Source organism: Azolla caroliniana, unplaced genomic scaffold (genome assembly GCF_043228905.1).
Source record: "Azolla caroliniana isolate FFs.n. ecotype wild unplaced genomic scaffold, voAzoCaro1.0.p SCAF_7, whole genome shotgun sequence".
In the NCBI taxonomy this organism is placed as follows: domain Eukaryota; kingdom Viridiplantae; phylum Streptophyta; class Polypodiopsida; order Salviniales; family Salviniaceae; genus Azolla; species Azolla caroliniana.
In genome coordinates, this window is record NW_028230442.1 from 323,367 (window position 1) to 338,831 (window position 15,465).

Consider the following 15,465-nt stretch of genomic DNA (forward strand, 5'->3'; position numbering starts at 1 on the left):
TATGAAAAGCCGTGGTTGTCTTGCATTTGCATCTTATTGGTAGGTATGGGCCCGGTTCAATTTCTTTGCCTGGAAACCAAACCATTTATAGAAAAAAAAAACCAAACCCAACCGTTAATGAACTTAACCCTAAGCGACTTAACCCAAACCATTTAATAAAACGTAAAGTAAATCCGAATAGGCAAAAGTTCTTTTTCCAAAAAATACGATACTATATTAGTGTTAAGAAACAGTTTAGGGAAAAGTTGAAACCAAACCAAACTATTTGATCACAAATTTAAACCTAACCATTCAACTCTAATTAAATAAATAAATAAATAAATAAATATACATTAAATTAAATAAGTATTTAAGTCAAATTAATTTAAAATTTAAATAAATAAAAATATATTAAATTAAATAAGCATTTAAGCAGAATTAATTTAAAAATACATTAAATTAAATAATCATTTAAGTTAAATTAATCAAATCAATAAAAATACATTAATTAAACCATTATACACAATATTTGTGTTTCTCATTTGTGGCCATCATGTTTTTAGAATTATGTGTACACTATGAATTTAACTCCATAATCTCGAAAACTCAATCATTGGTTTAGAATTTGTTAAAGAACGAAGTGAATGGAAGTTGGAACCATCTTCAAAATCTTTTGCTATCCTCCTTTGCATCCCTAGGTTACTTGCTTCAATGAGGCAATGATCTATATTCTTCTAACATGCCTTCTATTTTGCAAGACGACTTCTAGTCATTTAAAATATACAAGATAAATGCATGTAAGCATACTGTACTTGGGGACTTTCTAAATGTTGGGGTTGAATACATCAAAGATATAGCCTTGATTCTTAAGAAACCATATACTAATGATAACATCAATCATATTGACTACCTTAGCATCACATTTTGAAACCCCTCGAAGACATTGGCAATGGGGTCTATAACACACACAAATTATTTAAACATTTAATACATATGCAAACAAATCTCTAATCTTCGTAAAAAAGGTTTTTAGCGTCTTTTTACAAGGCCTCCAACTCTTTAACAATCGAAATGGGTTGGATATTGGATCTTTATGGACAATAGAGATATCACCCAACTAACTACATGGTGTTTAATTGACTTTTGCCATGTTTCAAACTCTTCATGTTTTCACCCAAATAAACTTTACATTCTTGAGGAATGCATATCTATATATGTCTTACGTTGTGAATGCCTCAAATAGGGGGGCAAATACTTTGGCATGCGGGTCATTCGTTCTTATCATTACTTATTGGCTTTCACCTCATGGTGAGGTTTCCCACCTATAAATATGACGTATATATACCAACGAAAGGGGTAGCGTGTGAGACAACATTAGGCAAATATTAGTCTTTCCATGCTAATGATGTTGGACTTTCTCAGAAACCATGTGACGATGAACTAATTGTGTTATGCTCAACCTACATCCGGCGCATGCTTGCTTCTCGGACAATCAAGTATGTATGTATTCACTTTGGGATGCACATTCTTAGCTCTGTGTGGATATGTTAAGAATCAAGATGGTTCTCCTCTATGTCATTCACTTGTTAAGTGTTTTTGTTATTTTACATCCATCGGAGAAGTGAAGTAAAGCTTTGTATAGAGCAGGGGATCTCGACATGATTAACGTTTTTTCCTGGGAAGAGTCAAGGTGTTGCTCTGCTTTGGAGCTCTCATGCTGCACAGCTCAAATCCACCCAAAAGGAATGCTCTCAAGTTTAGTACTTTTCCTTCATCTTCTACAAGCTTTCTATGGACACAGAGGAAAGCAGAAGCAGAACAACAGGTCTATGATCTTGATCAATTTCTTTGCAATCATAACGCAGTCTCTCTGTCACATCATTTACAATGGTGTGGAAGAAACAAGGATTTACAGCATGGTAGATATGCCCATAGCTTCATTATTACGCACAGTTTTGATGCCATCTCTGTTCTATATGTCAGTCTTGTACAAATGTATGGAAAATGTGCATCAATGGATGATGCAATAAAGGTTTTCTTTGACTGTCGAACAAAAGATTTGGACATATGGAATGCTTTCCTTGAGGTCCTTTCACGACAAGGTGCATTTGAAGAGATGCTCAAGAACTATGATCGGATGCGCCAAGAATGCATTGTCCCAGACAGGTCCACATTTATGCACCTTCTTTCATTGAGTTTCAACCATTTAACCCTTGCAGAATGTAAGCAAATACATGTGTTTATCATTGAAATTGGATGTAACAAAGATGTGGTTGTGGGTACTTCTCTTCTTAACATGTATGGAAGAGGTGGAAACTTCGAGGAAGCAAAGAAAGCGTTCCAGACCATGCCCTCTCGGAATTTGGTTACTTGGACAACAATGATATCCATATGTGCTCGATGTTGTCAAGGAAAGGAATCCATGTCTGTTTTTGAATCGATGCTCAGGGAAGGGATTGAACCTGATGAGGTCACATTCATCAACCTTCTTGCATCATGTTCTAGCCAATCAATGATTTTACAAGGTCAAAGAATACATGAGTTAGTAATCCGACAAGGCTTCGAGAAAGATGTTAGAATTGTGAACGCTCTCATCAATCTTTATGGTAAATGTGGGAATGTGAAGAATGCTCACAAAGTGTTTGATTCAGTTCAGATTAAAGATATAATTTCATGGACTTCTTTGGTCACCATTTATGCTGACCATGGAGAGCATGTTGAGGTCTTAGGGCTTTTTAATCGCTTGCAAAAAGAAGGGCATTCACCAAACAAAGTTACTTTCGTAAGTGTGCTTGCTATGTTTGATTGTAATGAAGTCTTGCCAACCGGACGTTACATCCATAACTACATCATAACCAAGGGTTTAGATGGAGATGTTATCATTGCTAATTCTCTTATCAATATGTATAATAAATGTAGTACTGTGGAGGAAACCAAACAAATTTTCCACAAAATGATGAATCGGAATGTGATATCGTGGACTTTAATGATAGGAATACATGCCAAAGAAGGTCACATGAATGACGCACTGGAAGCATTTTTATGTATGCAAGAGGACGGGATTGTCCCCAATAAAGTCACTTTCGTAAATATGATTGAGGCATGTGCAAGCCAAGCTGCCTTTAGAGAAGGGAAGTGTATGCATAAATGCATCATTTGCATGAGATTTGAATTGGACGTCTCCATAGAGACAGCTCTTCTCAAAATGTATGGTATATGTGGGAGCTATATGGATGCTTGGGATGTGTTTGATCAAATGGTTGACCGAGATGTACTATCGTGGAATACTATTATTGCCCTGTATGTGAATTATGGGCATGGCAACATGGCATTGCATCTTTTCCAACTAATGCTGGGGCAAGGAGTTTTACCTAATGAAGCTACGTATGGATTTCTTCTTGTTGCATGTACTGGCATAATTTCAGTGTCAGATGGTATTGAAATACATGCTCAAATCCAAGGCAGTGTGGAGATTGAGCCTAATGTTGTTAGCAATACCAACTTACTTAATATGTATAGCAAGTGTGGGTGTCTGGAAAAGTCATGTACATTGTTTGATAAGATGGTTGAGAAAAATATATTCTCTTGGACTGCAATGATTGCTGCATATGGAGAAAATGGAGACAGTAAAAGCGCTTTCCGTCTTTGTGCACAAATGCTTCAAGAATCTGTGTTGCCAAATGAAGTCACTTGGATTAGCCTAATAATGGCTTGCAATGATCAAGTGGTGGAGGGCAAAAGGATCCATGCTGGCATCCTTCATGGTGAATCTAATGCAAAGATAGCTTTGGGAAATGCTATCATCAACATGTACAGCAAATGGGGTGACATAGATCATGCACAACAGACATTTGATGGCATGTATGAAAAAAATGTAGTTTCTTGGAGTGGAATGATTTCACTGTATGCCCAGAATAGCCAAGGAAATGTAGCTATGCAACTCTTCGAGCAAATGCAGGAGAAGGGTACATCACCCAATGAAATCACTTTAGTCACTCTTCTAAGTATGTGTGTTAATCAGACTTATCTGACAGAAGGCCAGAGAATGCATACATTTATACTGGAAAACAAAGTAGCTTCAAGTACCTTATTAGGAAACTGTTTGGTGAACATGTATGGGAAGTGTGGGAATATTTTAGGTGCGTGGGAGATATTTTGGAATATGGATGAGAAAGATAAAATGACATGGAATGTGATGATAGGAGCATGTGCTGAGCATGGGCAGGGTCGAGAGGCTCTTGCTCTTGTCAAGCAAATGATGGAAGAGAATACACCACCAGATGATGACAGTTTTGTCAATCTCTTATCTGCATGTAGCCATTCAGGTCAAGTTACCGATGGTTGGGAGTGTTTTGTTTTCTTGAAGGAATATTATTGTACTAATTCTGATCATTGTGCTTGTGTTATCGATTTATTTGGTAGGGCTGGGTTGTTAAAAGAGGCAGAGAATATGATGTACCATTGTCCTGTTCAACCGACAATCATGTCATTCATGTCAATGCTTAGTTCTTGTCGATACCAAGGGGATGTAATTCGAGGAGAATGTGCTGCAAACCATGTTCTGGAGCTGAATATGAAAAGCACTGCACCTTTTTACATGTTGAAGTGTATCTATTCCATTGCAGATGAATATGAATCATCTGCTATGCCATAGGTTTCCTAAAAGGATGCAAAGGCAACAAAATTGTGTGCTTTGCTAAGCATGTCCTTGATCTGGATATGAAGAACAATGCACCTTTCTATATGCTGAAGTGCATCTATTCTTTTGCTGATGAATACTGAATGATGACAAACAATTGCAGCATTTCGTGACTGTGCCAGTAGACATAGATGGACAACATAGTTTTAATTGCAGTAGTGCCAATTACAGGAATTATCCAAGCTAACTCTGTGAAAGCCTATCTCAATACATTTGGCCCTACGGATGTGGCAATAATGTGGTGGTGATCTGTCGAGAATGTGGCCCCATGTGGGTTGCATGGCATAGTAATGCAAGACATAACACGCATACATGAAGTTGTGATCTCATAGTTGCATGGTTGGGTCATTTCTTTGTTGTGTTTGTATATGAAATCAAGCTCTTCATGGTAAGGGAAGAATTAGTGGATTATGAAATGTTCCATGCACTCATGTTCCCTTTGCTTCTGGGTGAGGAATTTACAGCAATATGCTTGATAATGGTGCAAAATCATTTGCCACTGAATGTGCAAGCGTGCACATAAAACCCAGAACCTCAAAAGCAAGACTCAATAAAAAATAGCATGTCTTGCCAGGTGAAAATATAATGGTTGTATTACTTAAAAGGTCTAGACAAGAAATAATACTACAATCCCGTACTAATCTAAACCCTAAACCCTAAACCTTTTATGATTCACACAATTATCCTCGTCATCATAGGCGAAACAAATCAGTTGAATAGATGAGATGGAAACTAGATTCAATCTCATTACACAATTTATGAACAGACATTGATATTAAACAAGATGGTCCTACTTTAAGTTGATACACAATTGATCAACCTACTTTCCATGAATTAAGTTCCTAGTCAAACAATGAAACACCATTGTCAAGAATCTTAATGATTCCCCTCACGATGGCACAATAGTCATTAAATTTTTAATGATTTAACCATTCATTGCCTGATGGCATATCAACTTCTCTCAATTGTATGAGGATGGAAAATGAACTTCAGGGAAATTCTCATATGAACTAGTATAGATGAAACAATATAATTATGATTAAAGATTCACCTTAGTATTAATGGAAAGATGTCCAAAGGCTACAAAGAACTTGTAAATAATTATGTAGTACATAAATAGATTAGAGATGTGTGTGTGTGTGTGTGTGTGTGTGTGTGAGAGAGAGAGAGAGAGAGAGCCCAGATGGATGTAGCTTAGTTGGTAAGGTTGCCCAATGGAGACCAGGTGGTCATGGGTTCAACCCCTACATTCCACAGTGGCATCTAGTGAAATAGAGATATATATGAAGTACATAATAGAGAAGTGAGGGAATTGGGTTTCAAACCCAAGACACAATGCTTGTAGTGTTATCGACTTACCACTAGGGTAAGCTAATTACAAAAAAGAGAGAGAGAAAGAAAGAAACAAGAAGGCATTACAAAACATTTTACAACCTATTCTGTTCATGTTGTGGCAGAAGGGAGAAATGATGGAGATACATGGATTTCATGGGACCATCTGCCTACTCCCAAAAGGTTAGGTGGTGCAACAATATTGGATTTGGAAAGGCATTTGATGGCTTGTAGATTTGCATTATTACGAGATATATGTCAATAAGATCAACCCTGGATATACTCAATGGAAGTATTCCTCTAAAGATTCAACATTTTGTATGTGGACAACATTTGGTAAGATCGTGGCAAGATGCATTATCTCTTTTTGAATGGGGACCATCAAGTGATCGAGAATATTGTAATTCATTACAAAATGAAATGTTTGTTTCTTCTCGAGTGTTGTTTTGGCATGGGAAAGAGAAGTTGAGATCTCAATTCAATTGTTTATTTCGATTGGGGATTGTACATTTGGAAGATGTGGTTAATAATGAATATGAAAGGTTGTCGGATTTTGAAGATGCCAAGCGATGGTTATGAATTCCCCCAAATTATGGATTTATTTGGGAGAAATTACAAGATAGACCATTGTTGCAAGGATCTTTGCCATTGAAAACAAATTTTGCACCTTGGGTGGATTGGCGGTTACAATATGGTACACGCTTGTTACAGGTCACTACAAATATATTGTATCATCATGCAATGTCATCATTATCTTGGCTATCTCCTAAAGTAGCGAAGTTGTGGAATGAATGTAAGTCAAATGCAAGGTGGTGAAAAATATTACAACGTAGTTGGCATTCCCATCTACAATTTCGTGCAAAGGTATTCATATGGAGAGTCATGATTGATGGGCTCCCATTAGGTTCAACCTTAAAGAGATGAGGACTAGGGTCCGGCACTTGTTTCTTTTGCATCGTTTCATTGGAGAATAGTACACATAGGTTCATTAAATGTCCTATAGTGTGTACCATTTGGAAGTACTTATCGGATATTTGGCAAGTTTTAACCCGTTGTTGTTTGACACCTCAACAATGGGTTTTTTCTCAATATGTTCAAAATGCTTCAAACGATGAGATGACATGTTGTTCCAATTTTTACGTTATTGGGGTCTACAACACAATTGGAATATGCGTAATGCTTTCATGTTCGATAATAGACATGGGGTGAAAGCCTATATAAAGAAGCTTAAAGGTATTCTCATGTGGAATTTTTGGATGTTAGAGCATGTGGGGATCATTCCCTCAAATGCATATTCAGGTTTTTTAATAGCAATACAAAACGTTCCTCCCCTTAATAGGCATATGATAGGTAGAGGAGACTAAGAAGTGTTGTAACTAAGTGGATTTTACATACAATTAATATAATTAATTGTGTGCTTTTACCAAAAAAGAGAGAGAGAGAAGAGAGACACAACACACACAAAAATAGAATTGTATATTCACAAGAATAAGAATAATAACCAACAATTACAAAAGAGAGAGGAGAGTGCTTCACTGCTTTATATCTAAAGCCACACACACTCTCTCTACATTTTATCACTATAATGCCCACTCTCTTTAGGATCTTGGGAAATGGGTAACCTCTTAAGTAACTCATAACTAATGTGTCATAGGAGTTACATCCTATGACACATAGTTATGTTACAAGGTGGTGGTGTGTTCACACACATTACCTATTCTCAAGGTGTGTTCACATGCTAGTTGAGTTTGACTCTCAATAGAACTCATACAAGAAAACATAACCATCATACCCTAATCAACCAACATGTCAAATAACAAAAGCCCTCAAGCAACTACCTTAGAAACTACATTTGCACATCTAAAATCGGGGTCCAAAATTCTCAACATTCTTTTCCAAACTGCTCTAACAATAGGACATACCCATAAGACATGGCGAACTGATCCAATAGGGAAACCACAACTATCACATTGTAAATCATGGCAATGCCCCCACATCCATGACTTTACGAGAATCCCATTATCAGGAACAATACTAAGACAGAGAAGGAATTAGTACTAAAAGATGAGGATTAGTACTAAGAGAGGTGTAGAACTCTCGAGAGAAGGAAAGAGAGGGAGAGAGAGTGAGAGAGAGAGAGACAATGATGATAACAAAAGATATATATTATGTGAAGAGAATATACATTAGTAGCTAGGAGACTTAAGACTAGTGTTGAACTGATTTTGTTCGAAATAATGCCTTGTGCCTCCTTTTATAGTGTTCTTAGGAGTACTCCTGAAGTTTCTAGAATGTTCTAGAGAAATCTGGAATATACATCAATTTTCTATAGTAAAACTTAAATGAAAATAATATCTTTTATATTACAATATATAGTCTAATGGTCAAGAGCTCGACCCGTGTGACTTAAGGTCATGGGTTTGAGTCTTGCCATATCATGACACTATCCCCCTTTAAAAACAAGGAGTGTCACGAGTCGTTTTGGGTTGAGGACCCGGTTTGTCTGGATATTGACGATGGAAGTCTTCAAGAAGAGCACGAGCATTGGTCACATTCTCTATTAGTTCCCAGGTACGCTCGTTGGGACTATATCCTAGCCAATCGACTAAATTATAGAGCTTGTTGCGAACAATCTTGGAATAGAGGATAGCGGCAACCTCGTACTCAAGTCCATCTTCAAGTTCGATCAGGGGTGGAGGTTGTTTAATACGACCTAGGATGGTGCTGTCTTGATAGGGTTCGAGGAGAGAACTATGAAACACCGGATGTATCCGAAGTTGTGGAGGTAGATCGAGACGAAAAGTGACATCATTAATTTTTCTGATAATACGGAAAGGACCTAGTTGTCGATAATCCAACTTCTCACATGGGCGAGTACTCTTGATGTGTCGTCATAGTAGCAATACTCGATCTCCAATGTTAAAACTAGATGGAAGCCGATGACGAACTGTGTAAACCTTGTGTGTTTGTTGAGCTTGCTGTAGATGAGTAGATAAATCTGCTTGTATCTTGCGTAACCACTCCAAACGATCCTCTACGCAAGGATTTGTGGGTAACTCTAGGGTTTCAAATACACACCACCGAGGGTGACAACCCGTATAAGCATAAAATGATGTAACCTTTGTCAATGAGTGGACAGAGTTATTATATGCAAATTCGGCGAAGTGGAGAATATCCGCCTAGTCATCTTGATGATAGCTTAGAAAGCACCGAAGATACAGCTCAAGCGTTTCATTTGTTCGTTCTGCTTGGCCGTTTGTTTATGGGTGATAGCCGGAGGAGAGGTTACAAGTGACCTTGAGCATATTAAAGAGCTGCTTCCAGAATTTCGAGACGAACTGAGTCCACGGTCACTGATGATACTATCGAGAAGGCCATGATGCCAACATACTTCACGCACGACAATTTCAGCGGTTTCCTCACTAGAGATTTCCTTAGAGAAATGGGCCATCTTTGTATATCGAGGTACTACTGTTAAGATTGCATTGAATCACTTAGAGACCGGAAGATTTGTGATGAAATCTAGAGCAATGGATTCTCAAGGCTAGCTTGGAATTGGTAATGGTTCTAATAAACCATATGGATTATGCATTGGCATTTTTGCTCTGCAACATGTATCACAAGTCCGAACAAAATCTTCGACAAATTGTCGCATATGGGGGCACCAGAATGATTGTTGTACTAAATCTAATGTTTTAGTAAGTCTACCAAAATGCCCAGATGTATATGTGTCATGATAGTTTTGGACTAATCGAAGGTGACAAGAACCATTAGGAACATACAAGAGTTTCTTAAAGAATAGTAATCCATCACGACATTCGAATTGTCGATAGTCCGTACCTGGTTGTTGCGACTAGGAACAAGATGCCCGAGAGGGATCAATTTGTGTTAGAATGGCTTGGGCAAAAGCATTTGTCTTTAAGTCCTCACGTATGGTATCGATAACGTGGGAATTCAAGGGCATACCGAAGACCTGCGTTGCTTGCAGTCGCGATGGTCCCAGGATTACTTGCTTTTGGTTATCGAAAGTTGGCTCGCCAGGACGCGGTGCTAGATACCAGTGCCGTGATAATGCATCTGCCTTCCCTTGTTGCTTCCCCGAACGATATGTAATTTTGAAGTCGAAACGAGTGAGGAATTGGGCCCACCGAGCTTGAGTTCGTCGATTTAACACACAAGCATTCTAAAAGTAGGCAAGGTTTTTGTGATCACTGAATACGGTGACTTGATGAGAAGATCCCTCTAGAAAATGCCTCCATTGCGTAAAAGAATCAACTATTGCTAATAGCGCCTTATCATGAATTTCATAGTTGATTTCAGCGCCCTCAAACTTGCGTCAGTGGAAAGCCACAAGATGTAGCTTTTCATCATCACCTTGTTCTGAAAGAATGCTACCCAAGGCGAAATCCGATGCGTCTACTTCAATGATGAATGGTTTTTCTAGATGAACATGAGCTAGAATAGGAGCTTATGTAAATGCCTTCTTAAGACTCTCAAAAGCCATGTCTGATTCTTCAGACCAAACGAACGATTGTCCCTTCCTAGTAAGTTATGTGAGAGGTAGAACAAGCTTTGAGTAATCCTGTATAAACTTGCGGTAGAAATTGGGAAAGCCTAAAAAACATTGCACGTCTCGTAATGAACGCGGATTCTACCACTCTACCACCATTTTGACCTTAGCTGGATCCATGGAGATGCCTTCCGAGGAAATGACATAGCCTAGAAATTCTACCTGGTTGCACTCGAAACTACATTTTTCCAGCTTTGCATAAAGACCATGTTCTTGAAGTCATTTTAGTACTAACGGTACATGAGAATCATGCTCTTCTTGGGTCTTCAAATAAACCAGTAGATCATCCAAATAGATGATTAAAAAAACATCCAAGAGATCTCTGAATATATCATTTCCCATGTGCTGGAAGACTTTGGCGCATTAGTGAGACCGAATGACATGACCATATACTCGAAGTGCCCATATCTGGTGCGAAACGTGGTCTTGAGGAAGTGCTTACCTATTCCTGATGGTGACCTTATTCAAGCCATGGTAATCTACGACGAGACGAAGTGATCCATCCTTTTTCTTGACGATGAAAACGGGTGCGCCGGTTGGAGATTTCGAATGTCGAATGAAACCATTTGCTAAATTCTCCTCTATATAGGCTCGAAGGACTTCTAGCTCGATTGGTGACAAATTGTAGATCGGTCCCCATGGTGGCTCTTTTCCCAGTTGTAAATTGATGGGGCAATCATACGGTCGATGGTGAGGAAGTGTATTGGCTTGTACTTTATCGAACACATCGGCATAATGACGATACTTCTTTGGAAGTTGAACGATGGACTCCTCTTTAGTGGTGTTGGAGGGTTTCATACGGTCGATGGTGAGGAAGCGTATTGGCTTGTACTTTATCGAACACATCGGCATAATGACGATACTTCTTTGGAAGTTGAACGATGGACTCCTCTTTAGTGGTGTTGGAGGGTTTTACTGATACTGCGAACAAAAACATTTCTTTCTTGCGTCCTTCCTCACACAACTGATGTAGCGAAATGGTTGCAATCTTATGAGTAGATCCTCGGGTTTGTTGATACCGTATTTCTCTTGTTCTCCAATCTATGCCTGGGTTATGTAATTCGAACCATGGTAATCCCAAAACAATGGGATGTTTTGGGATACTAATTATATTAAATGATATTACACACGCTAAATTATCTAGGACAATATTAACGAGCTCTAACTCTTCTATGATATTTCTGGAAGCAATGGGACGACCATCAATGACTACTACAGAGGCTGGACACGAGAGTTTTCTTAGGGATATTTGATGAGCTTGGGCAAAATTCCTATCCATGAAGCAAGAATTAGCTCCAAAATTTAGGAGTGTTGAGACATGTATTGGAGAGGTACTTTTAGTACTAACTGTTACTTGGGTTAAGAACACGTTGCTAACTTGCTTAGAGGGAATGGAACCACTAATGGGTTGCACAGATCTAGGGTTGTCGAACCAAACGACTCCTATTTTGGCTAGACTTAGTCGTTTAACTCTTCTTCTAACTAACTAAGGACATCAAATTTGTTCGATAGATTTGGGCTATTAGTAGTATTAGGACTATCAGATATTCCTACTGAAATAGACTCAGGTTTAGTACAATTAGAACTAGCAACTATTTGGTTTACATGTCTTCTTGGCCTATGGGGACAATTCACTGCAATATGCACTGGTCCACCGCATTAAAGACATAGTCGATTTGCTCGACGTCGTTGCTTTTCTTCTTCCGATAATGGTCCGCGACGACCTGTAGTGTCAATTTCCATCGGAGTTGGAGTATTCACGGGAGACGCTTTATATGACTCCCTTGGAAACACTTTTGCTACCACTGAGGCGTAGGTGGGCTCTGGAATTGACGTTTTGAACGTCGTTCGAAAAGTCAGTTGTCGCATCTCACCACGCGACTGATTGCTTCTGTCAATGACTTTGGTTCTTCGGGGAAGGTCAAGAGTAAATCCTTGACATCGTTACGTAGACCATAACGAAATTGCTCCATTAGTGCTTGGTCATCCCAGGGGATATCGGAGGCGAGTAGGCGGAAATCTGCAGCATATGTGGAGGCTGGACGATCACCTTGATGTAATCATTGGATTTTGTTGATTGTTATCCTTATGCTGTCAGTATCTCCGAAACAGGCTTTAAACTCACTTAAAAACTCTTCAAAATTGTTTAGTAAAGGAGATTCCTTTTCTAACAATGGAGCGAACCATGCCAAAGTTGAGCCACTTAACAACGTGCCTACTAAACTCATTCGTGATGCATCGGTGGGATATCGGGAAGGATGCATTTGAATGACTAATTGTACCTTATTAAGGAATCCTCTAAACTGCAATCGTGTTCCATCGAATTTCATGGGAAGGCCGATCTTGGGTTCTTTATGAATCCCTTGCGTACTGGGTCCTTGTTGTTGCATCGCTACTATGGTTGCTTCGAATTGTTGCACGTGTAATGTTAGTTCCCCATGTTGTTGTTGCGTCTACTGCTTTTCTAAGGAGATTTGTTGAAGATCCCCCAACAACCGTTGATTTTTTTGTTCCAAAGCAAGGAACTTCTCTTTCAAGCATTACAACTCCGAGAAAACGAATTGATATTCTTGAGCGCTAATAGTGGCCATAGGATGAGAGGAAAGAGGAATAAGATATTAGTATGAAGGGAGGGAAACGTAAGAAGATAAAAGGAAGATGAGGAAAGAGGTGAGAAATCGGTTCAAACTGTCAGGAACAGTACTAAGACCGAGAAGGAATTAGTGTTAAAATATGAGGATTAGTACTAAGAGAGGTGTAGAACTCTCAAGAGAAGGAGATAGAGAGATAGATAGATAGATTATATTATCGTATTCGGAGGTCAAATATGACCTATGAGACCAAAAATATTACAAAAGTTGATGATAACAAAAGATATATATTATGTGAAGAGAATAAACAGTAATAGCTAGGAGGCTTAAGACTGGCATTGAACCGATTTGGTTCGAAATAATGCATTGTGCCTCCTTTTATAGTGTTCTCAGGAGTACTCCTGAAGTTTCTGGAATGTTCCAGAGAGATCTGGAATATACAACAATTTTCTATAGTAAAACTTAAATGAAAGTGTTATTTTTTGTATTACAACATATAGTCTAATGGTCAAGAGCTTGAGCCGTGTAACATAAGGTCATGGGTTTGAGTCTTGCCATATCATGACACCCATAATGTACCAACAACCATCTAAACAATACAACTTTTGTAAGATTTTGCCTCAATAAGCACCCAACCAAGAATCTTGTACATCACCCGATCTCCAAAATTTATAAGTTGTTGGCACCATAGCCAAACCGCTCCTTAGCAAGAGTACTGGAAAAAAGGGATTTGCTTACCTAGTATTTCTTGCGATGATATGATTTGTCATTTCTACTCACCTAGATCCCATAGAAGGTGATTAATGGGCTTATTCTCATAAACCCACAAAGTATAGATGCAACTCTTACCTAAATATGGCCCCAATAGTTGACATCTTAGAATGGTTTCAAAGAGAAAAAGAAGGATGTGTTGTGACATGACATGATATGGTAAAGCACAAGGGAAGCATTGCCTTTTGCATAATTAAGCCATCTTTGCAAATGAAGTCTGAGAATGGTATTACAAGGTACTTTAATACAATTCTAAGTTATGAATATGCCTTAATGTTAACACAACCTTCATGGCTATGCTATCAATGGTCGTGTTTCACAATGTTAAACATGTGAGTGCGAGTTTTGATCATTATGTTTCAATTTTTGTATTCATAACAAGGGCTCTTCATAAATCTAGTTTGTGATCATGCAACATGAATCAATTGGTCAAAGAAACATGCCATGCACGCTCTAACCAAACTTGGAGAAACAATACATAAGCAAGAGCAAGTACAACCAATATTAGAGATTGTGTGGTAATCTTATATGAGTTTTCTACCATAAGGTCATATTGGGGAGAAACACCATACACATTATCATGTAATATAAACTATGAAAAATTTCAAAATCTATTGCAAATGCTAATGACTACGATTTCTCAAATTGGGCCCTTACGTCACATGCGAATGGCATGTTTCCTCATCCAATACATGATACGTTGATAAAAAATGTTCAAATTTGTAGAGTTGAAGCACAACATAAAATCTTAGCCTCAAATAAATAATCACAATCCATTACTGACATCATAGAATGAACCATATGTGCAATTGCATTCGAGAATGATTGAATCAAACATGTATGGTAAATCATCTCAAAGTTGGATTGAATTTATAAGTTGGAAAAAATAAATAAAGATTGGAATTTAAAAAAATGACTATGGTCTATATTATATATTGATTGAATCAAATGTCAACACAATTGAAAGTTCAAAACTTAGGAATTACTTAACTACTAAACATTGGAAAGCATGAACATAAAAATCAAATATTTCAAAGACATAATTGTATTGATGATGAGCGCATCTTACAATTATCAATGTTCTCATCTCGCGACTAGTGAAGGTATCGATCTCTTCACTTTAGAACAATACCAAAAAATGAGTATGAACTATAGAGATTGAATCAAAATATGTCATTATAAATTATAATCAAACGTTCAAAAACTCCTAATAAATATATTGGAGAATATGAAGAAAACATGACACTAACAGAAAATTTTACTATGACATGACACTAACGAGAGAGAAAAAGGTAAGAAGATTGGCATTCGAACCCAAGATATATGCAATAATAGCAATACAACTTACCACTAAGGTGAGGTAATTTCTAATAAATAAAAATAGAACATGCATCTTTCACTTTTGAAACGTGTTCGTTTCCAAACATTTTCAAACGTTTGTATGTTCGCACAAACACGTTTATTACGTTCTATGAAATTTATTGTAATAAAGTATACATGTACTTGAGGTATATACCATCACA

The 15,465-nt window shown here is 37.8% G+C and overlaps 1 protein-coding gene across 1 annotated transcript; it reads left to right on the forward strand.

Moving 5' to 3' along the window:
• The first annotated feature begins 1,693 nt into the window (after positions 1 to 1,693).
• On the forward strand, positions 1,694 to 4,633 carry LOC147861397 (pentatricopeptide repeat-containing protein At5g39350-like). The gene has a single exon (XM_087322370.1). The coding sequence runs from the start codon at positions 1,694 to 1,696 to the stop codon at positions 4,631 to 4,633; it is 2,940 nt and encodes a 979-aa protein (XP_087178496.1).
• Positions 4,634 to 15,465: the final 10,832 nt, after the last annotated feature.

Excerpts from the sequence above, each read along its gene's own strand:
- LOC147861397 (XM_087322370.1), top strand. The coding sequence starts at position 1,694 with ATGCTGCACAGCTCAAATCCACCCAAAAGGAATGCTCTCAAGTTTAGT.